General features: G+C 33.3%; 1 protein-coding gene across 9 annotated transcripts in view; it reads right to left on the bottom strand.

The window, feature by feature from the left end:
• The window catches only part of NAV3 (neuron navigator 3), a 1,126,484-nt gene that overhangs the window by 20,946 nt on the left and 1,081,036 nt on the right, over window positions 1–24,502 (bottom strand). For 5 of the 9 annotated variants that reach the window (XM_074226484.1, XM_074226477.1, XM_074226480.1 and 2 more), the window contains 7 exons: window positions 22,116–22,227; window positions 18,138–18,259; window positions 17,232–17,252; window positions 16,362–16,534; window positions 10,930–11,083; window positions 9,255–9,429; window positions 1,430–1,527 (listed from right to left, as the gene is read on the bottom strand). In XM_074226484.1, the coding sequence (XP_074082585.1) occupies window positions 1,430–1,527; window positions 9,255–9,429; window positions 10,930–11,083; window positions 16,362–16,534; window positions 17,232–17,252; window positions 18,138–18,259; window positions 22,116–22,227 (855 nt within the window). The remainder of the gene's footprint in view (window positions 1–1,429; window positions 1,528–9,254; window positions 9,430–10,929; window positions 11,084–16,361; window positions 16,535–17,231; window positions 17,253–18,137; window positions 18,260–22,115; window positions 22,228–24,502) is intronic. The other 4 variants (XM_074226478.1, XM_074226481.1, XM_074226485.1 and 1 more) reach the window with 2 other exon arrangements.

The raw sequence follows: 24,502 nt of genomic DNA, 5'->3' as shown, positions 1-24,502 counted from the left end.
TTGGAGGTGTGGTCTTTGCTTTAGTACCAACACCTGTTATAATCAGAATTCTTTTTCCAATAACTTGAATGAAAGCATAGTAAGGCTACCTATCTCATGAAGATAGGAGGGTAAGAAAATTAGAACAAAATTGGTGTCAAAAAGATCAAGATAAGGTAGCAAAAAGATCTAATTTGATGAAAATATAATATAATTGCATTTACTATAATTAAGAAAAACATAAATCTTGCCTTTGAATTTTTAGTAAAAATCAACTAGACTATATTTCCACTATCATAATTAGTTTTAGGTACCATGTTTGGAGTGGACATAAACATTCTGGAGGATGATCCGAGGTGGTAAAATCATACCTTACAAGAACTTAGAGAAGAGAAGATTTAAGGATACTGCAGCAGCAGCCCTAAAACAGTTTGTTTTTAGCTTTAGCAAGTAGTTTTTTTTGTGAATGAGAATTAGAGGTGTTTTGATAGACTCCAAAGGCTAACAGAATGAGAACTTATAGGTGGGTATAATAGGAAGCAAATTTTGGTTCAATATCTAAAAAAATGAAAAAAAAATGCTAAGTACAATTTTCTATCAGTGATTGTATTTTCATATATGATGAATGTCATTTTTGTACTCAAGATTTGGATTGGACACCTGAGATATCTTCTAATTCTCAGATTCTGTATGAGTCCTGATTTTCTTCACAGCTCAGCTCAAAAGCCACCATCTCTTTGATTTTTTCCCAAATTTCCTCAGATTCTCATGCCTACATCCCCCTTAAAAATGTTTTGTATATATGTGTATATCTTTTTTGATACAACAGACTCTGTGAGGGTTCAATCCATTTCATTTCTGTCTTTGTATACTCTTTCTCTATGTCCCTGCTTTCTATCTCTGTAATTTTCTGTACCATTAATGGACCTCCTTAGTAACCACTCTCCTAAATGTGCTGTTTCTGTCTTTTCAAATCCAATTGCTTATAGAGGATGGACAATTTTTACTTTTGTATTTTTATCCCGGATGTTCAGGATAGGGTTAGATCCATAGCAAGTTCTTAACATATGACTATTTATTCATTCATTCCTCTAGAGCTTAACAAAGTACCAGAAAAATAGTAAACCTTCAAGGAATCTTTGTTGTTTGGTAGTTGAACAGCAGGTGACAAATCAGCAGAGATAACTCTTAACTTCAGTATAAAGTAAGAAACCAAAAGATCTGGACTTGGATAAAATTGTGCTTTTTTGAAGAGTGTACAGGTCATATTCATTCAAGCAATTATCTCATTTGTTTTGTGATCTGTAATCCCCCTACATAATTGTGCAAAAGACTAAGAAAATATTTGACTTGGAATGGTACCACTGTAAATCAGGAGAGATCAAATATTTGTGGGTGCAGGGATTTTTCTATGTCCAAAATAACACAGAAGATAGCATAGGTAGAATACCTTTGATCGACCATAGCCCTTGCTAATAGATACTATAATTTTCACACTGCGGCCATCTTTATGGAGAGTTCCATCAGCAGCATCTTCCAGTAAAATATCTACAAAACAAGCCAATGATAAAATCAGCATTACAACAAAATGAAATCAGTTGCTTTTTCTTGAAATTTCCCCCCCCCATTACATTACATGTTTCAATAGGAATAGCTGTGCTACATTGTTCAAATAAGTGTATTTGGACCATCTTTTCCATTCTAATCTAGTTGGAGTTGAGAAACCGTTGCATTTTTCTTCTTCCTTTTTTATTCAGCTTCTAGATTTAAAAGAACTGGCTCTTTGCTTCAAGCTAGAAAATATAAAGTTCCGATTTCATTATGTGCTTGTGTGGAGGAACCAATCTTCCTTCCCCACCCAGAGCAGACATTATGAGCATAACCACATCCGAGTAAAACCAGTCACTGTGAAAACTAGGACATTTAGTTAGAACAGCAACCTCCCTTTTCGAGCCTATTGAAAACATCCATGTTCAAATTCTCATGTAATCTATAAACTTGGAAGATACTGTGATGTCTGTCATTGTAAATTATTTTCAAGCATTAGGGCACATTCCCAGCTATATTACTGCTTGGACAATCTCTGCAATTATTAAACATTGATAGGAATATATGACCATAACATTTTCCTTTTTTTCTTCTACAGAACTATATTAATCATAATTATTTTATTCACTTTATGCTTACCATACTGCAACTAAGATACTATTTAACTAATTTTGCTAGGGAGGGAAGAAGGATTTTCTTTTGACTCCTTGTTTTTTAGATTAGAGTAAGATGCTCCCTAACTTTTTTTTTTTAGGTTTTTTGCAAGGCAAATGGGGTTAAGTGGCTGGCCCAAGGCCAGGCAGCTAGATAATTATTAAGTGTCTGAGACCAGATTTGAACCCAGATACTCCTGACTCCAGGGCTGGTGCTTTATCCACTGTGCCACCTAGCCACCCCCCTAACTTTTTTTACTATTAGGTTTTTAAATTACCAAAGGTTCATATTTTGGTGGAGAGGTGAGACTAGAGGAGGAAGGGGTTGAGAGCGATTCAGATCTATTATTTCCATACTTCATGAAACATGGAATTTTCAAGAAGAAAAGTTTATCTTTCAGTTTAGTTGGTTACAATTTGGTTATCGATCAGTAAACATTTATTAAGCCCGATATTTTATTAGGAACTAAGAAAACAAAGAAAAAATAAAAAAGTCCCTGTCTTCAAAGTGCTTACATTCTATCAGGGGAGATGATACATGTATAAAAATACATACAAATTAAATTATTTGTCCAGACCCTTTTAAAGTTAAATAGCTTCCCTAATATCAGATAACCAGCATGATTAAGAGTTAGTATTTGAACCAAAATTTAGCTAATTCCAAAATTAACTCTACCTACTATACCATGATACCTCTCAATAATTTTTCCAATTGTTTTCAGGATAACTAAAACTCTATGAGGGAGGTGCTATTTTTTGTTTTGTCTTATACCTACCTAATAAATACTGATTGAACTGTATTTTGAAATGTAAAGTGCTATATCCATTTATTAGAATTGATCCAAAATCATTTCGCCATTCACAATAAACTTGGTATAGATACAAACTCGGGATGTAGTTACCCATATCTTTTGGATGACAAATAGAACTGGCTAGTTCACGGGCAAAAACAGAACAGCAGCAGAATATAAAAATGTTGACTCACACATAAGAGTGAAATGAAGGAAAAAAATCTTGACAGTAACCCTATCTTTTTTTGTCACTTCAGGTATTTAGAAGATGAAAAGAGAAAGTTGGTAAAGAGATACATTAAAAATTAGACTGAAATAATAAAAATAAACTCAGACTAAAGAAGTTGGGGCTTAAAGAAATTGGTTTGACATTTCAGTGGTCAAAAAGCATCTGCTGCACATCTATTCTAAACTATCATTCCCCTTCCCTTCCAATGTATTCCGTGCAACTATTGTTAAGCAATATTGAATTATATATTTCTCCCCAGAAACAGGCAGTAACTTCCAGTCAACTCAAATACCTAAATCATTTAGGGAAATCTAACAAATTTACTAATTGGATCTCTGAATTTCAATATAACATTAGACTAACCTATTTCTCTGACAAATGAATTGTTAAATTTTGCCTATGAGGCCATCATTTCCCACTAGATGAAAAATTATCCTTTTCTTCTCCAAGTCATATTCCACTGAGCTTTCAACAATGATTAATGGCCATGATTAGATTGGCACAGAGGACAGAACTTGGGTACTGGAGTTAGGAAGACCTGAGTTCAAATTCAATTACTAAGAAATCAGATACTAACTAGATACATGACTTTGAGCAAGTCATTTAACCTTTCCCATGATTTGCTCATTTATAAAATGAGGATAATATTTAATAATAGTTCCTACATTCTATGATTGATATCAAGATCAAATGAGATAATAATTGTAAAATACTTAACATAGTAGCTGACATCTAATAGGATGTTGACTCATTCAGGTATCTAGTAATTTTTATCATGCCGTGGACCATAGTATGTCAATGTTGTCCATAGGTTTTCTTGGCAAAAAAAGTGGAATGGTTTGCCATTTCATTCTCCCATGGAATAAGTCAAAAAGAGGATAATTGATTTATCCAGGGTCACACAGCTAGTATGTATCTCAGGACTCATTTGAGCTCGGGTATTCCTGAATCCAGACCTGGCACCCTAATCCCTAAGTTATTTAGATGCCTAAGCATATAATATTTAATATATAATTGTTATTATTGTATTATAACATATTATAGTATTTATTATATAAACATATATAAATTATATATATATAATATATATATATATATATTATATATATATATAATTGTTATTATTGTATTATAACATATTATAGTATTTATTATATAAACATATATATATATATAAATTATATACAAACATAAATTATGTAAATATTGTCATTATTCTATCACTGAGGTCAGTGCTGAGCTCAAATTAAACACAATGTGAACATTATTATTACTTTATTATTATCTCTCATTATTGCATATCTGCATTATTGCATCATGGTACCATAATATGTATTATCTCTGCAGTATACCTTTTCTTTAAATTCTGCCTTTACTATTTGTTAACTGTGTAACTCCATGATACTCACTTTGCCTTTTTATATCTCAGTTAATCTTCATCAGTAAAATAAGAACATTGAACTAAATGCTCTTCAATGTCCCTTTCACCTCTAAAATGATGATCTCATCATTATTGCATATAGCTAAATGTACCTGATGACTCTACTTTTATTATTTCATTTAATTATAAAAGCCTTGAAGACAAGGACAGCTATTTCTTCTTAATGTTTATCTACCCGGGATGTACAGCAGTTGTTAAATTAATATTGCTAGCTGATGGAAGCAATCAATGTCAGAGAATCTAGCCATCAACTGATTGAAGCTGATGAATGATTACAGAAACAACTCCAGGGAGAAAAACAGCAGGTGTGACACATGGGGCGTGACCAAGTAAGATGGCAGCACGTACTGAACATTTTTCTAGTTCAAATATGTGAAATATAGTTTCATTCTCATGAACTGTCCCCTTATCTAATTTATTAGAGGCATTGAGAGTTACAGGGGTAGAGAGTTGGGTCTTGAATCAGAAAGTCCAGATTTCAAATCTACCTATGGAAAAATTGTTTAGTACAGTATCTAATACGTTGTAGTCTCAATACAAACAATCCTGGTGCCCTTGAATTTGTGAATATTAAAAAGTCTAACCTTGTAAACAAGAGTTGTGAAATGGGAAATAGGATTAAAGTGATTTTTTTTTTACTTTACACTTAACTTTGGTGGTTAAGCCCATTCCATAAATAAAGTATCAATGGTGGAAAAAAATGATACATTTAGTCAAAGAGCAAAAAGTGCATATGTCAACTCTCTTAGGTTTTATGATAATATTGTATCAGGGAATATAACATTCTAAAAGGGGCCCTTCCTTGTTCACTTTGCCATTACTGTAAGGATTCCTTGATCAATCACTTCTCTTTTTCATTCATTGATGTTTTTCCCATTTCTTGTCTATTCTTCTATTTAATCCTTCTGAACTCCTGCTATTTAGTATTAATTCTGCCTACCCTTTAGTCCCTGGAAGATGTTCCTTTCCTTTGCTTTCTTGCTCTCTCTCCCTCTCTCTCTCTCTCTCTCTCTCTGCTGATCTTTTTTTCCTTCTAGTTTTTTTTTTTAGTTTTTCAAGGCAATGGGGTTAAGTGGCTTGCCCAAGGCCACACAGCTAGGTAATTATTAAGTGTCTGAGGCCGGATTTGAACTCAGGTACTCCTGACTCCAGGGCCGGTGCTCTATCCACTGTACCACCTAGCCACCTCCTCTCTGCTGATCTTGCCCAAACCTATAAATACAATCCTAGTTTGTGAACTGAGTTTCATTTCATTTCTTTTCCATACATTCCTATTTCCATAGTGCCTATTGAACATTTTGGATTGGGTTTGAATTAAGTGTGGTATGTATCCTATGCAGAACTCATTTTGGTTCTTCCAATTTCCCTATTATAATGGAGAGTATCAGCATCTTCCTAGTAAACTAGACATTCAATCCAGATGCCATCCTCAATGCCACCCTCATTTTATTCTCAATCCCATTAAAATCTAATCCACTGAGAAATTTTATTTCTACCCCTACCACATCTATCAGATAAATCCCCTTTCTCTCCACTCTCCCTGTCACCACCCTAGTCCAAGGCCTCTTCACAGCTCACCTGGATTTTTTGCAATAGACCTCTAATTGTTCTGTCAACCTCAATTCTCTCAATATCCTCCATCCTCCATTAAAAGTATCCAAAAGTGCTTTTCCTAAAGTACAACAATGACCATGTCACTCCCTTATTAAATATGCTCTAGTGAACATCTATATTCCCCGGGATCAAAAATAAATTCCTTTCTTTGGTATTTGAAGTTCTTTATAACTTTACCCTTTCCTACTTTTCAGTCGTCTTTAAGTGTCACTTCCTTCTATCTATTCTATGGCAAAGTCACATTGGCCAGAAGATATTCTTTGCACACAATGTTTCATGTTCTTAGAATCCCCAGTGTTCTTCAAAACTCAGCCAAAATGTCCACTTCTAGAAATTTTTCCTAGTTTCTGATGTCTTCCTTGCTAAGATTTCCTTTGATATATTCTTTATGTATTATTTATTTATTAAATATAGTGATAAATATAAACACTGAAATGTTTTGAAATTTGTTAAACAAAAATATTAATGGTGACAAAAGGTAAGACATAGAAAAACCCCATTTAGCAACATGGTGAAAAAACCAAATCAATAAAGCAAGAACAAAATATTGAGCTCTCAATTGCTAATTCCTGAAAATTGTCCTGTAATGGACTCATTTTTGAACTCTTAATAGGATGCCAATATCAAGCAGAGAACTCCTTTTTCTTCTAGTACTTATAATAACTTCTACCCCAACTAGTGTGTTTGTTAGAAAGTACAACTTTATTTGAATTTCTTTACCTATTCTATTCTCCAAAATCTTATCATTTTATTTTAAACCCTGCCATATTCTATTTTAAAATTCTATTTTGTCTTTTCTAAATTAATTAATTGACAGGTACAGTATAATGGAAAAAAAAAAGTCTGGATTTGGAGTCAGAGGACCCAAGTTCAAATCCTAACTAAGCTATTTATTCCATCTATTCTCTGGAAAAGGTTTAATGTTTTATTGTTTTGTCTTCAATTGTTCTTTTTTTAAAAAAAAATTTGCCTTCAATTTCCTCATTAATAAAAAGAAAGTTTGGATAATTTGCCCTCAATGGTCCCTTTTAGCTCTAGGGCAAAGGTCCCATGACTCAGTATTTACATCCAGTCTCTACTATATGTTTTGTTTAGAATTTAGGTTTCTTAGCCTAATTCCCAAGTTTATATATATATATGTATATATATATACATATATATATATATGAAATATGGCATAATATGCATATAATTTCATAATATACACATATAATATGTATATATCTGTATACTTATTATTTAGATTGGTTTCTTACTCTGAAGGCATAGGAAACTATATTCCACAGAATTTAAGATCTTTCAGTTTCTTTTTTAGTAGTGGGGGCATGAAAATTCTGAGTTTTCAGAGGCCATGGATAAGCACCCATTTTAGGGGAAAAAATTAGTGATTTTCATTGCTCTAGGACATTTCATATTATTTCAGCTTTGACTTTTTATTCTAATTCAAATAGAGGAAAATTCTGAGATTTTATAGGAGAATCTGATTTTGTACTTAAGCATTTATATTAATAGCTTTCCAGCGTCATCTGGTGGTCATATCTTGTAATTACGAAAAGTGCTCCTAAGGCTGTGCTGAAAGTTATAAGCAAGTCTAGGGGATCATAGGTTCCCACTTAATCATTCATTGGAAAATACTATTCTACCTGAAATTAAATAATATCTCTACCTTGGATAAAGAATAAGTCATATCTACATTGAATAATAGATTCTGATACTAATAAGTGACACTTATTAGAGATGGATCATTAAATTAACAGTCATTTTTAATGGCTGCATGTCACGAATACTGAAATGACTGGGAATACAAAGATATGCTATTTGTCTTGCTTTCAAGTAGTTTACAGTCTGATGTGTTTTGTGTATATGTAGATATATTCACAAATATATAAGTGTATATACATACATATATGCATTCATAAATATTTTATATATCTGTATTCTCTCCCACTTAAGAATATCAACTCCTTGAGAGTCAGATAAAACTTATTAATTTAGGATTGAAAATAAATAATATCAAATATCTATATTATGAATATACATGGATATTTAATATAATGATAATATGGATAAATATATATAACATATACATCATGGACAGATGAAAGTCTAAATATTATTTTAATTTCTGAATCATGAATTTTATGATTAAGAGATTCTGGATTATACAAGTAATGAATGGACCAATTAAACAAATTATTCAGTAATTTGAGTGACAATATTGAGAAGATTCTCTTTCTGTTCTTGATAAAAGAGATATTATGCATGGGATCACAGAGCTGCATCAGGTGATGAAATAGAAATAACAGTGATCAACAGTTAGGGATTAGAAAAAGAAACTCTTTAAAATGCACTCCCTTCAAGAATTCAGAACTCAAGGATTTAAAAGTGAATGTTGAAACTTATTTTTGCAGGTAAACAGGAAAAATTAAATTAAATTGAAAAAATACTCTCCCTTCTAACTTTCCATGATGAAGAGTCAGGGCTGTCAATGAAAAGGCAGACTTCAAGTTTTTGCTATATACTAGCTAAGCAACATTAGGCAAATTAATTACCCTTCTGCTCCCTTGGAAACTCTCACAAACTACCTGTAACACCCCTTGTCTTGGCAGAGAGGACTTCCTCATTTTCTATATTTTCAAATACATACCAGTGAAATCTGAGATAGGAGTCAAGAATGCTGAAGGAAAAAAAAAACTTCCATTACCATAATAGATTTAGAGCTAGAAGAAACCTTTTAGTTAAATCCCTTCAATTTATACTTATGGAAACTGAGACCCAGAGATAAAAAGTGACTTATTCAAACTTACCTAGATAATGATCAAGTCAGATCTCCTGACTACAACTCTTTAACTTTTGCTGTGTTTACTAGGCTGATTACATTCAAGAAACATTTCGTAGAATTAAAAAGAAAGTTAACATGTTTTCATCATTCCTAGTTTCCTTCAGTGAAATAATAGGCAGGTGTAGGCAGCCAGACAGACAGAGAGACAGACAATCACCTGAGGTAATAGAGTCAGTGATGTTCAAGTTGTTCAATGAAAGCCCTAAAGACTGGCGAGAGGAGGAGGAGGAGGTGCTACTGGAAGACTCAGATGAAGGTCGAGCAGGTTTTCCTGTATTTCCAGTTTCTGCCTTCAAACGATCATTTTCAGCTTTCAAGATTTCAATTTCATTCTGTTGCAAAGAAAGGGGGGGGATCACCAAAAAGAAATGGAATTGAATTAGAGAAAAGATTTTCTTCTCATGTCCCCTGCCTCACAGCTGGGAAACAACATAAGAAAGGAACAAATATGGGACCCAGAACCAGAATTTCCTTTCTTAGAGAAGGAGGAGGAGAAAATAGGTCAGAAAATCAAAATCAAAAGAATCACATTATTTCTCTAACTGCTGAACACTAAGCAATTTTAATAGGCATATAAATATATGTATATATATATACATATATTTACACATAGACAGAGATAAAGACACAGAGAGAGAGTAAAAAAGACAGTAGGAGAAAAGGAAAGAGGGAGAGAGAGAGAGAGGGAGGGAGGGAGCAGGGGAAAGAGAGAGAGAGAGAGAGAGAGAGAGAGAGAGAGAGAGAGAGAGAGAGAGAGAATGAGAACCAGGCCCCTGACCCTTGCTTAGGGGAGTAGGGTATGATTAAAAATCTTTTAATTTTATAAGTTCACTTTTCTCTTATTGGATATTTATTTAGAATAATTTAAATACGTGGCAACTAGAATAAATTGTAGAACTGTAGATAGAGTTAGGGACTAAAATGCCCTTTTCCACATTTTGAATTAGATTATTTAGATAAGATCAGCTTGGAGGGAAACAAAGCCAGAGCAATATATAAAAATAGGGTAGGCTCCCTATAAATTTCATAGTCCATATTCAAATCCAACAGAGCTTTATTCATTCCACCGGGGCATCAATTCATAAAAAAGTCACCAAAATCATCCAACAGCTAACATTCTGTGTGGGATGAATTTGCTCAGCCAAAAGGGTTCCCACCTTTCATTTAGATCCTCCATGGTGCTGAGTGATGAGTTTACAAGTATTAAAAAAAAATACATCAAAAAAGTCTGATTTCATCAAAATTTAACTACTCCTCTCATCATAAGTACAGGGAAATTCAAATATTTACTTTTGAAGTAACCATTTTTCTTCTACAGTTATAAACAATACTGATGGCCTTATTTATTTTTTTAAATGCATTGGTTTTTTAAAAAATATACTAAAGGAGAAAGTCACTTGAAAGTCATATTTCAAAAGTCCATAAAGAAACAAACACATGTTGACAGGAAGGAGAAAAAAATTAGGACTCTAAGGACTCCAGAATAATTTTTCCCTAAAAACATAGGAATGAACCTGAAATTAATCTCCAATTGAAATTAATTCATTTGTTTCTGCTAAAAACCTGTCTCAGAGCCTCTAGTCTGACAAGCCCATTGCGTTCCTTTTATCATCCCTAGACCTACTAAAAATTCTATTTTGGGGACTATGGGTAAAACCTGAGATCCAATGGCAGAACGCAGAGAACATTTTTACAGTATATTTAACATGGAACATATTTAACATTTTCACTGGGTGTGAAAGTTGCATTAAGTAATTTAAATAAATCTAGAGGATAAAAATACCAACATCTTAAGCATTTGCTTTGTTCCTCAGCCTAACCAGAGCTCTAACCTGCATCCGATTCATGGCTTCCCGAATCTGGTCAAGATGGTGAGCAGAACTGAGGGCTTCCAGACGAATGTCTGTTAATTTTAGTTCCTTCTCTCTGAGTTCACTCTTTAGCTGTAGAATAATCTCGGCCTCTGCTTCCGTGCATTCACAGATCCTAAAGAGGAAAAGACAAAAGCTAAGTAGGGGGGAAAAGAAGATTAGAGAAATGTACCCTCAGATAAGATGACTTCCAATTATAAAGTATTTACTAATGTGTGGATGTGAGATTCAGAGACACAGACAATGGGAGATACAGAGAGAAACAGAGAACTATATGAAAGCAACTCTATGTGTTCAAAAGAAAGGATATATGTCCAAGTTAAAATGATGGTCAACATTTTGTCCATACTTTTAAAATACTTTTAAATTTGAATTAAGTTTTTTAAATCAAAGGTTAAATTTTTAGTTTAAAAAAAATTTGTTAAAATATTATTAACCTATAAAAATACTTTCCATGATTTTTATAAGGGAACAGTTGATATCTCACCATGCCTCCCTCTTGAATCTATAAAACTGTTTTGGGGTTCAGAGTAACAATATCTTGAGTATCAAATTCTTGAATTTCTATTCTGGCACTTCCATTCCCAAGGTCATTTTCATTGTCAAGTAAATGAGAACTAGGTGAAGAAGTGAGTAGCTCTGTCTTCCTATACCTACTTTGATAATACTTTTTCTCTAAATATAGCAATATAGTAAGTGTTGTTGTCATCTTTAGATTCCCTAAGCAGGGTGAATTCATTCTGAGTTTTAGTAATTGTGACTTTTTGATTTTAAATAGAAACAAACCATACTCTTTTATTTACTTCTATTACTTTCAATCTCTAAATTTCTTTCCAAAATCTAAGTTGTCAAGTTCTCAGTGTTCTTCCCTTCAGATAAAAGCTGCTTTTCCTCCTACTTGAATTCTATCCTTTTGAATGTTCACAATTATACTCTTCAGTCTTTCACATTCTTTCTAGTCTAATTATCTTTGAAGTGCTTTTAGTCCATGAGATCCTACCTGTATTTCCTCTAAACATTTTGAAATATTTTCCCCAAATCTAAAAAGCACATCAAACTATGCCCAAATTTCTTCTCCATTTCTACCAGAGGACTGGTCACTTTCTCCCACCCAGGTCTCTCATCATTTCCATCTTAGCAACAGTCTCTCTTTATTAATGAAAATGATTTCCAGAATATAATTTCCTTTTGTTGGTTACTCTATTTTTTGAATAATCAAATCATCACTAAAAGAGTTAAGAGGTTATTAGATACTTTACTTTGTTCAGAAAGAGCCTTCCTCAACAATTAATCAGGATTATTGAAGCTCCCATCCTTCCCCACTTCCCTCTAACGTATTGTATTTATGCCAGACTTGTCATCTATTTCAAATACTCTTCATCCATTTCCTCTTTAAGAGGTATGGAATTTTTACACTAAGTAAAAAAAAAGCAAAAAATTTAATTGACTCCACTGATTTTTACCCAAATGTTCTCCATCAATCCTCCGCCTTCTAATTCCTAGATTTTCTCACATGGTTATACCTTTTTAAAATACAATATCATGATGACCACCATATCCCATATCTTTCTATCTTCTTTTGGAAAAAGTATCCCCATATCTACATCATCCGTGATCTAGTAATATGTTTCATCCTCCAGGTGACAGTTTAAGAAGTTAAAATTGCTTTTCAATAGGACCTTTGGTTTCCTTTTTTGTTGTTACCTAAATTTGGATCATCTGTACATAAATATTTGAGACTATGGCTTTTTTTGTTGTTTTTTAGGTTTTTTACAAGGTAATGGGGTTAAGTGGCTTGACCAAGGCCACACAACTAGGTAATTATTAAGTGTCTGAGACCGGATTTGAACCCAGGTACTCCTGACTCTAGGGCTGGTGCTTTATCCACTGCGCCACCTAGCTGCCCAAGACTATGGCTTTTACTACTGGTTCCTTCTTGTATATTTGTCCCTTGTGTGCTTCTCATTAACAAATATATAGCTACCTCTGTAGCTACTCTTTTTTTTTTTTTTGCAAGGTCCATGTAAGCAATACTTTCTTATCCCATCCCTATATTTTAAATCCATTCTTTTTCATTTAAAACCTGTTTTTATTTGAAAAGATCTATGAATATATCATGTAGTTTAAGAGACAGGTGGTAAAGAAACAGAATGTTAAAGCATAAAGACAAGAACAGATATTTTCCAAAAGTAACTAGTAGTCAAAAAAATCATCAAAAAACAGTAGAGAGGTTAGACCTGAGCATTGTAAAGAGCAAGACATGCTTTGTTTTCCTAGTTGGACCAGACAATTAGAGGATGTTAATAAACCTAAAATCAAAAATTCCAACTTTAGCTTTGTATCTTCTCCCTATTCCAACCATTTGTCTCAATAAATAGATATTTTTGGTTATATATGGTAAGAGACTGTGACTAGATCAGGGCAGATTCATTACCACTACTAGAAAGGTAAATGAAAACACTAAATCCTATACTCTTCCTGTCCATTTCACTTGTATTAGCACTTAATCACACACTGTCTCATCTATCTCCCCAGTGATATAGTAAACTTATTCCATATTGGCACTAGCATCTTTACTTTTTATAAATGTCTTATAGCATCTAAGCATACTGTTACTCCATCAATTACTCCATCAATGACTGACTCCATCAATGAAAGTGATTGACTGCTGATCATTTTTGTCACTTATTGAATGCAGAGGAGGAATTCATTCTTCTCACTTTGTGATTGGAAATAATTTTTTTCTGTTTTGCATCTTAATGTCAGAAAAAGTTTAATGAATATCAAATTTTTGCAAAGATTTTTGAATTTTTACCTGATTAAATTGGACTTTAAAACTAAAAGGAGAAAAAGGAATTATCTGAGCACATGTTCCTAATTGCAAAAATGTCTTCAATTAGAAGAGACCTTGGAGACCATTTAATTCAACTAAAAATGATCCAGCCCTACCCTCAAAGACAAGTGATCACCCAGTCATGGCCTGCCAAGACCTAAAGAAATGATGAATAGTTACTTAAACAATTTAATGACCCTTGACTTTCTTTGGAATGGGCTCCCTCCACACAAAGAGTGACCCTTTTATGACTTAATAGAGAACAGATCTAGGTATTTAATAGTCTTGCAGTATTTTGCCCACTGACATTTAGCAGACAGTGGCCAAGCTTCTGGAGATGAACCTTCAAAAATTTAACTGACAGTTCATTCCTCATACGAGAGCTGTCCATCACCAGAGTCATTCTTAAAGTTTTTTTCATCTTTGTAAAACCCAAAAGTTTGCCTTCCATTGGCATTGCCTTCCAGCTTCATGAATCATATCAGTACTTTAAGGCTGTATCAGATAGGACTTAGAGAAGGTTGACAATTAAGGAAAATAATTTAATATTTATAGAGAACTGGGAAAATATAGGTTAGTTTTACACTTTTATTTACTGGGAGGAAGGGAAAATGGATCTGGAATTTCATCCACATATCAACTATCATAGAAAGTGTCTTTGTCAATACATATTTGGTTTCTCATCTCTCTCTCTCTCTCTTTTGAGAGGTGTTAGCAGAAGACTACATCTGTGATTTCATTGTTTTAAGAGTTCCTAATAAGGAGCTTGCTCTTCATATGCAGGTTTACACCTGTCTACAATATTTTGTCTCAGAGACATATAGAGACATATTCATATCTATATCTATATAGATATTGATAATATGTGTATGCATATATAAAACATTCATAATATATAAAACAGCAGGCCTTTTAGAACTACAAGGGAACATAGAGACCATCCCTCATTTTTAATAAAAAAGCTGAGACACAGAAAGGTTAGGTGACTTTTCTAATGTCACACAACTAATACATACATACATACATATATATATATATATATATAATATATATATATATTTATCAGAGGTAAGAACTGATTTCATATTTTCCTAATTCCCATAACAATTCTGTATCACGTCATACTGCCTCCAATTCATTATATAAGTAATTTGTAATAACAATCACATTTTATATAGAAATTCACTGTTCGTAAAAGCTTTCCCCTTACAAACCCTTTAAAGTAACTAGGGCACTGGGACAATGCTAAGTTTGTATACATCCAAATGTATCTGATAAGTTGGTATAAATAAAAATAGTGTGTTCAGGTGGTAAGGCACTTGAAATCTCTGAGAATCAATTGAAAGAACTGGGGATGGTTAATTTGGAGAAGAGTTGAGTTTAGTGGAGAAGAAATTACTGTTTTCAAATTCCTGTAGAAATATCATGTGGATGGAGAATTTAATTTGTTTTGCTTGGCCTCTGAGATCAGAATTTGCACTAATGAATGTCAGTTACAGAGAGCCAAATTTTTTCACTCAATATCAAGAAAGATATACAATCAGCAAAAACTGAAAATGGAATGATTTGTTTTGAGAAGGGAGGAAGTTTGCAGACATTGAAAATCTTTAAGCAGGGTCTGGATGATCATTTGTCAGGAATGTAGAGGGCATTTATTTTCCAGGTAGATAGACTAGTTTAATCAATAAATTGATAAGGAGCTAATAAGTTCCAACTATGAGTCCTCCCTTGTGCTAGGCAGTGGAGGTAAAATGAGGGAAAAAATGAAGCCATTCATAATCTAATAAAGGAAAACATTAAATTTTATTAGCTTTTTTGAGCTCCCTTCTGACTAAATGATATTTTCCCCATTTAACATTTGAGAAAACAGATTCAAAAGCCTTTAATTGTGCTATTTTTTGTTTTTTTAATGGGGGGGTGTCATTTAACTAGTATGTTATGTAAGTCTTATGAGGTGAGGCTTAGTTTAATTTTCACTAGCAGATTCTACCCTAAACTAAACTAAAAGATTTAAGAATATTTGTTTTTGAAAAACATGCAAATGATTCCTAGAAGTCTAAAAAATAACAAAAGAACATTTTCCAGTCTTGCTTTTGGCTATGTACAGAGTATCATGCACCACACGCCTTTTACCGGGATCTGTGCTTGTAGATCACATGGCCATTTTGTCGTTTCTTTGGTGCCCACACAAGAGATGACCTGTATCCATGCACAATTAGACAGACAGAGACAAATGCAAATAGAAAGAAGCAAAGATCATGGTTTAGAGGGGAGAAAATGGAGAACGATGCTGGGAAACAGTCAATTTCCATCGTATGAAAGGAAAATATGTATTGTCATATATGAGAAGAGAATGTGAAAATGAAAATATGTCCAAAAATAGAATGCTATACTAGTAAAATTTAAGCCAGCTCATGTTTTTTTTAAAAAAAATGTTCAGTGTTTAAAAAGTGGAATTGAAAAACATAAATAGAAGAGGACTCAGTCTGAGGTCCAGTGTCTCATTTTGCTGATTGCTTGTTTGTTTTTCAATCAGCAGCCAATCTTGAACATGACTTACACAGAAGCTGATTGTGAAGGCTTCATGGATACTGACCCACAGTCACCAGAGCTATGGGGCAGCTTCGGTGATGATGGAAGGGATGAATCTGTCAGTTCTTCGATGTCGGAGTGCGACGAAGGGGGCTTGGTAGACTTTTTCTTCCCAAAGGCTTGTTTGAATGAACTCCTCAGCTGTAAAGAAAAAAAGAGAGAAATTAGTCTTCTTTTCTGTATATAATGAGAAATCTTTGTAAATTTTCTTTGGTTTTGTTTTGAGAAGTTAGTTTGCAGATGCCATCCTAGCCACTGCCTGGGGTCAGTATTTAGAAGCAGAGAATTAACATATGCAACACAGTATCTCTAATAACACAATACTGTGTTTTGCTTTAAAAAAATATTAATTCAGCACAGCGCAGACATTGAGGATTTTCAGACAAGGGCAGAATGAGCAGCATAGCTGTCAGAGAATCCATTTAAAACCAAGCACCTTTGATCAATACTCATACCCATGGTTTCTCCATTCAAAGCACTTGGTTTTAAATAATCACCTCATCACTACAATAACATCAGACATGGCTGATATTGTCAACTTTAAAGGCAAAATAAAATCCAAATTCACCTTGCTCTCTGTTAAAGTACCATTTTCTATTTTAATTTTATATTCCCAAACTATTCAAAAAGAGAATTGATGTCCCCTATGGTTTTATTCAGAAGTGGCTACATTACCTCTTTATAGACTGAGATTAAAATGAAAAGACACAAAGAAAAGACATACAAGATAATCTGTTTTTAAAAGGGGATAAAAGCCTACTGCCAAAATGAATAGCAATCATGCCAAGATAGGGGGTTTTTATAGATGCATGCCAAATTGTCCATGGTTTATATTCACCTCACTTCCTCTAGAGTTCACCTTGCAGAAACATGAAAGAGTGTGGAATTACAAATCAAGGGAATGAAGGCTGATCAGTATTTAAAAATATTACCTGCATAAACATTTTTTTAAAACAGAAAAGATATGTCTTTCATTATTTAATAGAAAACACTCCAATAAGATCCTGAGATACGTATGTGTTTGGTTTCATCAAAAGAACTTCACTTATGTGACCACTATGTTCACCAGTGGTTGGTTTCTTTCATAAGAGAATTCCTCCATTTGTTGCTTTTAAGTGCAATTCACTGGAATTATTCCTGCTAAGCAGAATTACATTGAATCTATTACTATCTGACCCCCAGGCAGGCACGTTCTTTTCTTTTGTATTTGTTTTTTTTTCCTTTTTTTTTTTCCTTTCCTTCTTCTTTTCATAAGAAGCATAGGGGCTATTCTATCACCTTTGCCTGGTGAATATGGTCACACTGTCTCAGAATAGTGATGACAGATCATCTTTGCATGGATTGGAGAGTTGATTATTCTACACTTTTTATCTCCCCCACTCTAGCTCCATAAATTGCAAGTTCTTGAGGAAAGGGATTGTTCCTCTTTTTCCTCCCTCTCCTTCTTCCACTCCCTTATTTTCTTTTCTCCTTCTCTTCTTGTTGTAAATACTTTCTATAGCAAATCCTTACTATAGTCCCTGGAAAATAGCAGGCACTTAAATATTTGATCGACTGATTATCAGTGTAGCTGAAGAGGTTTCATTTCATTTTAACCAAACCATGCAGATACATGACCATTGAATTAGTAACAAATGGAGTTTGATTCTTAGGGTTACAGTTGAATTCCTACACACCATCAAGTCCTCCAAATGTTGGAGCCAATATATATAAACAATGAGGCTGATTGATCACAATAGCTTACCCAGTTTTTCTTTTTCTTTTTCTTAGAGTCAGCATCATTACCGCTTCCAATGCTGGAATGACTTGTAGCACTGTTGATACTGGATACACTTTCTGAGGAATGCTGCCTTCTAATACGGAGATCTGTCAGAAAGATGAGAGGGAGGAGGAGAGGAAGAAATATGAAGACAGAGTAACAGAAAAGTAAGGGAAGAAGAAGGGGAAAAGATAGATGCAGGGAAGGAGAAAGGAGAGAGGAAAAGTAAAAGGAGGGAGGGAAGGGAGAGGGGGCAGGCATCTGTGAATATGCATTGCCTTTTAGCCACTAATAATAAATTTCTTCTTGTTTTTGTGAAAAAAATTGCTTTGTACACTTTCTTTTAGCTAATTTATTTTTACTAACCAATTAAAGAGAATATAGGCTAGACTTGGGAGTAGAAGGGTATACAGAATGAACAGATAGAAACGTACCTCTACTAAAGTAAGTTACCACCTTTTATACTTAGACTTTCGGATACAGGTTAAGTGACTTGTTCAGAATCACATAGACAATATTTCTCATAGGTGAAACAGGAATACAGTTCTTTCCAATTCCAAAGCCAATTCTCTGCCTACTATATGAAATTAGCGCTATAGTGAAGTCCCAGATGAGGACATTCTCTCTATCAAAGTCAGGCAGCATTTTCTCTGAAATGTAAATTCCTAAACAGTTGACTACATAACAGTGAGAAGTTGCAATTCTAAAATAGGAACTGGAAAAGAAATAAAATAATTTGTTAACCATTACTATTTTTCAGTTGCAAGAAGCCTAGCCTTCTCAGGATCTATTTCCCATTTTCTTATGATCATTAACCTTAGCCTTGGCCCTCTTAAGAAGTAATTTGTTTCTGAACACTCATTTCATTGTACTTTCTTTATATCCCACTGTATTCCTAAAAAATTTCCCTTCATCCTACACTAAGATCTTTTCTCTTTATTATCCAGACCAAGAACACAAGTCCTGTTTCCTATTATATCAGACCACTTGATAAAAAGGCAGTGAGAAGAATGTCTTTGCATAATATTCCCCTCACTTTAGGCAATATAATGGGCAAATCATGTTATCATTCACTTGACGTCATGGTCTTCGTAAATTATGAAGGACAATAATCATTAAAAAAAAAAAAGGTTATATAATCTCCCCAGTGTCATGGGAGGGACTTTGTAACAGCGGCAGACCCTAACTTAATCTGTGTGACTTTTGCATGCCAGCTCCCTATTTGTTCTTCAACCATAACATCATTTAAGTTTTTGGATTACCCCAATATCCATGTACAACTAAGGGAAAAATAAAAGGCATGAGCAAAAATAGATAGCATCCTTTACCATTCGACATTAGGAATATGACAAATAAATGCTATTTGTGAAAAAAGGCATTAGTGAAATTATCTCCAAAAAGGCAACTACATGGGGGGGGGGCGGTGCTACCATCTTTCCATTTAGTGAGTTGTATCTCTGATTAGCTTCTTCTCATAAGAAGCTCTTATCCAAGAGTTTCTCTTGGAAGCAATAAACAATACCTATGAGGGCTTCTGAGTAAGTGGAACCTAGATCCCTCAGGATTACAATTAGAGCCATAAGAATAGCAGTAGTTTTCCCTTTGTAAACCTGGTCTTCCAGTGTGAGGGTTATTTGCTGGCTTCATCTTTAGAGTGAGTATTATATAACATTATAATAGTTCATATGTATATAATATGACCAGGCAGAAAGCACTTTGAATAACTTAATTTGCTCTAAGAACTTAGAAAGGAGAGCTGAAAGGGAACCAAAAATCTAGAAAATCTAGATTTCTGTGAATGAAGAAATTGAGGCACAGGAAAAGTACATGATAATCCCATTATCATGGAGTTTGTAAGCAGTAGAATTAGAATTTGAACTCTAGACTTCTGACTCCAAATCCAATTATCCTTTCAACCATACCTCAGAAATACTGAAGATAATCATGTAAGAATGTTGAGTTTTTTTATCCTCACCTGATAAAAGAAACATGGTGTTTTTAGTACTTCTCAATCATATTATTCTTCTGTCTGGACCTAGGATCTTATTGGTGAATGAAAATCTCAGGAAAGAATTGTCATCAATCAGTACATTTCAGCAATAGCTATGCAAGATTTATATAATCTCAGATGCTGGCCAGAGAATTAAGGATTCAAATGACAAGACTGGGATCCTACAACTAAAATGTGTGAGAAGTCTGATGAACTCAGTTACTTCTGCCTCTAAAGCCATCTATTTTGCTAAATCTTCATCATCATCAGCATCATCATTATCGATATCATCATCAACTTTTTTTAGTATAATTATTATTATTTCTAATTCTCATCTTATATTTAATGGATATCAGCTAGAAAGAATCCTAGAACAAATTTTTATCCTTATGGCTTTAGATGGCTAATGTGAACAGATACAGTTAGTCAGTTAGTCATCAAGCATTATTTAAAGACTTACCAAGGCCAGACTTTGATACCTGATCTTTCTTTTTGGCTACTTATATTATAACTTAAAGTCCTAAAGAATTGTTTAGAGTATTAAAACTAAGCATTTTTATTTTTATTTTTTACTGTTATACATGGAAACATTGAAAAACGTAATAAGATGAAAACCATCATCTGTAAATTCAATGTTAGAAATTCACCTGTCATTTAATATTTGATATTTTAAATGGAAAGATGTGTAGTCTGTAAATCAAACAGGGTCACTTAAAGCCAATTTCAATATAAATTTATGAGGCTGTGTCTATATGACCACTGAAATAACCTGTGGGAAGACAAACAATTCACTCAATCTATTGGATTGTTTATCAGTACCACAGGCACTTAAAATCAGTATAATCTATATATCTTTATTATTCATTGGGTGGCCTCTTAATCCTTAAAATGCTGAGACATGACCAAAGTAGCTTTAAAGGAGATGGAACTTTTGATTACTCTAAACCTTGGCAATCTACTCCCTTCGCTACTGGAACTCGATAGACTTCTTGCCTTCTCCCGCCTCATTCTGGGCATCCTTCTTACAATTCATGAACTCACAATAGAGTTCATATTTTCCAGTTCCAGTTGATATATTGAACTATCTGTTCCCAAAGAAATCCACCACCAAGCTTTATTTCAATGGCTTGTATTGTGGATTAAGGCTTCCTAAATGCCTTCAGGATCCATTTAAAGTTTCAAAATTTAGAATGACTTTTATTATGGATTTGTTTTCTAAATTTCTTCTGGATCCATTTAAAATTTCAAGATTTAAACCAAAAGCTGATTTGTTAATCAGAAAACTTTATGACACAACAATTTTCCATAAAACACATACATTTTCCTTGGAAAAAAAGATGCAAACTATTGAACTCACATCAACACCATAGGACTAATTTATTCTATAGTTAAAAGGTAAACCTAATTTTGTATAGAGGATTCAACCAGGATGAATGTAAGAAGGGATATGTATAATTGAATCCTATTTTAAGGGTACTAGTTGAGTCAGCTATTTGATGAAGACATAAAGTAAATTATTTAGTGAGAAAGATGTCTGGTTTTTCATTTTAAGCATGTCTATATTCATACTCATATACCATATTAGCCTAGATTAATGTGTGGCACATTGTAATTAAAAATTTTTAAAAAGTAAATGTTCAGGGTGTGTGAGGAAAATGCCATCTGCAATCCTAAATGGTAATTTATGTTTTACAAATATAGAAATTTTTAGTAGACTTTGAAAATAGAGGGGAGATAACTATATGAACTTAGGAACAAATTAATAATATCAAAATGATTCTTTGAAAATTATAAGGTACATATTAGTAAAATCTGATACAATATAAATGACAGCTTTTTAAATAAAAATTCATTTGATTGATAATTTTAAAGGATCATTTCTGCATAGTATACTATTGACTTTGCACTGAACAATAGGTAAAATGGATAATCAATTTTATAAAATCCAGGAATAGTATTTTTAGGAAACATACCTTTTGGGGGATTATCGGGGCCATTAAGTGCTCCCTGAATGGCAGCCTGTGCAGCAGAATTCTGAGCTTTCAACATTTCTATGGTTTCCCTTAGCTCAATAAGTTCAGATTCCTATATGGACCAAAGAAAGGACAAACATTAAAAAAAATCAGTCACTTGAGAGATTCAATAAGGACTAATTATTGATTACCTGATATGAGCCAAATACTAATAGACACTAGTCTGTGATAAGTATTGATGGGGTGCTATCAAGATATGAAGACAAAATTAAAACTAGGTTGTACCCTCAAAGACTGTGTGTGTGTGTGTGTGTGTGTGCATGTATGTATGTGTGTGAAGAATATCATACTATTGCAACTATTTTGAGGTTATGTTAACAAAATCCCCCACCAAGTTTTATTCCAATGACCTATATTGTGAATTAAATCTTCCTAAATTTCTTCTGGATTCATTTAAAGTTTCAGAAGTTAGGCGTTTCTTGATTCTTCCTAGTCAGGATTTCTAACATAGATGAAACTTTAATTTTGACTGTGTACCTGGCCTCTCATATTTGCTTGCATTTTATATCTTCTCATTCCCGACATAAAACAATTTGTTGTTCAGTTGTTTTCAGACATGTCTAACTCTTTGTGACCCCATTTGGGGTTTTCTTAGCAAAGATACTAGAGTAGTTTGCCATTTTCTTCTCTAGCTCATTTTATGGCTGAAGAAACTGAAGAAAGCACAATTAAATGACATGCCCAGAATTATACATCTAATAAGGTCTGAGGCTGGATTAAAACTCATGAAGATGAGTTTTAGTCACTACAAGCTTAGTGCTCTATCTACTTCATTACCTAGATGCACCAAAAAAAATAAAATAACATTTAATTTAATTTAATTTAATTTAATTTAAAAAACAGCTTGACAATTTCTAGAAGACTTTCATTGAAACATGAAAACCTGGAACTTTTTCGTTCAGCTTGCAAATGACTCAGATGCCCAAGAATTTTTTCTTGATAAATGAAACACCAACACCTGGATTTTTGGATTTGAAATGTGTGAAATAACTATATTTTATCAGTAAATATATGAAATAATATGAAAAGACAATTCTCAAAGGAAGAAAGCCATGCTCTCAACTATTTTTTTTTTATTTTTTTGTAAGGCAAATGGGGTTAAGTGGCTTGCCCAAGGCCACACAGCTAGGTAATTAAGTGTCTGAGACTGGATTTGAACCCAGGTACTCCTGACTCCAGGGCCGGTGCTTTATCTGCTGCGCCACCTAGCTGCCCCTTCAATAACTATTTTTAAATGTTCTAAAAGACTAATAATTTTCAAAAAATGAAAATTAAAGTAACTTTGAGGTCTTAACTCATATCTATCAGATTGGCCAAGATGACAAGAGAAAATTTACAAATGTAGGGAGACTGTGGGAAAAAGGTACACTAGGGTATTGTTGATGGAGATCTAAATTGTTCCAGAAATTGTTCTAGAAAACAATTTGGAGCTATGACCAGAAAGTTATCAAACTGTGCCTACACAATCTTTGATTCAGCTATATAATTATTAAATCTATTGCTCAAATAAATCAAAGAGAAAATGTACATATGTACAAAAATACTCATAGTAGTTCATTTCACAGTCACTAAAAGTTGGAGTATTAGGGGTTGCTTCCTATTAGAAAATGGACCCCTAAAATAATCATAAATGAATAGAATCATAAATGAATAGAAGCAATATCATAAAAAATGATAAAAAAAGTTTCAGAGGAAAATAAGGAAAATTTCATGAACTTTTAGAGCCTTTAGAACTAATCAATTCAGTGATAAACCTTTAGAACTAATCAATGAAAGGATAAACTGTGAGTTTTACAAAATGAAGATGAAACATACCACCCCTTCTTACAGAGGGGTAAAGAATTTAAATTCCAAAGAGAAAAAGACATTTCTGTGGGGTGTTTTGTTTGCTGTTTTTTACCAGATTATTGTAAATAGGAAGATTTTTTTTGTTAGTTAGAAGGACATATCAATAAAGCTAATATCTTTCTTGAAAAATAAAAAAAATGAATCATAGATGCTCATCTGTAATTTCAAGTCTTTTTTTTATAAATCAACCAATCAATAAGCATGCTTTGATTATGTTGTGTTAAGCATTCAGGAAGAGACCTAATAATATAGGATACACCTAAATAGGTTAAATAAAACTGAAAGCCATCAGAAGAGTTATGATGATTAAATCCATAGGAGATGACAAGATCATCAAATGAGATACTGTAGAAAAGAAAAGGAAGGAACCAGGACAGAGGCTTTGAGGTATGCACTGTAGTGAATATTTAAATGGATGAAAAAAATATATGGAGAGAAAAAGCAAAGATACATGCATATATACACACACACACATAAAA

Source organism: Macrotis lagotis, chromosome 2 (assembly GCF_037893015.1).
Source record: "Macrotis lagotis isolate mMagLag1 chromosome 2, bilby.v1.9.chrom.fasta, whole genome shotgun sequence".
Taxonomy (NCBI): domain Eukaryota; kingdom Metazoa; phylum Chordata; class Mammalia; order Peramelemorphia; family Peramelidae; genus Macrotis; species Macrotis lagotis.
The sequence above is the reverse complement of the archived record's forward strand: the minus strand, read 5'-3'. Positions and strand labels throughout refer to the sequence as shown.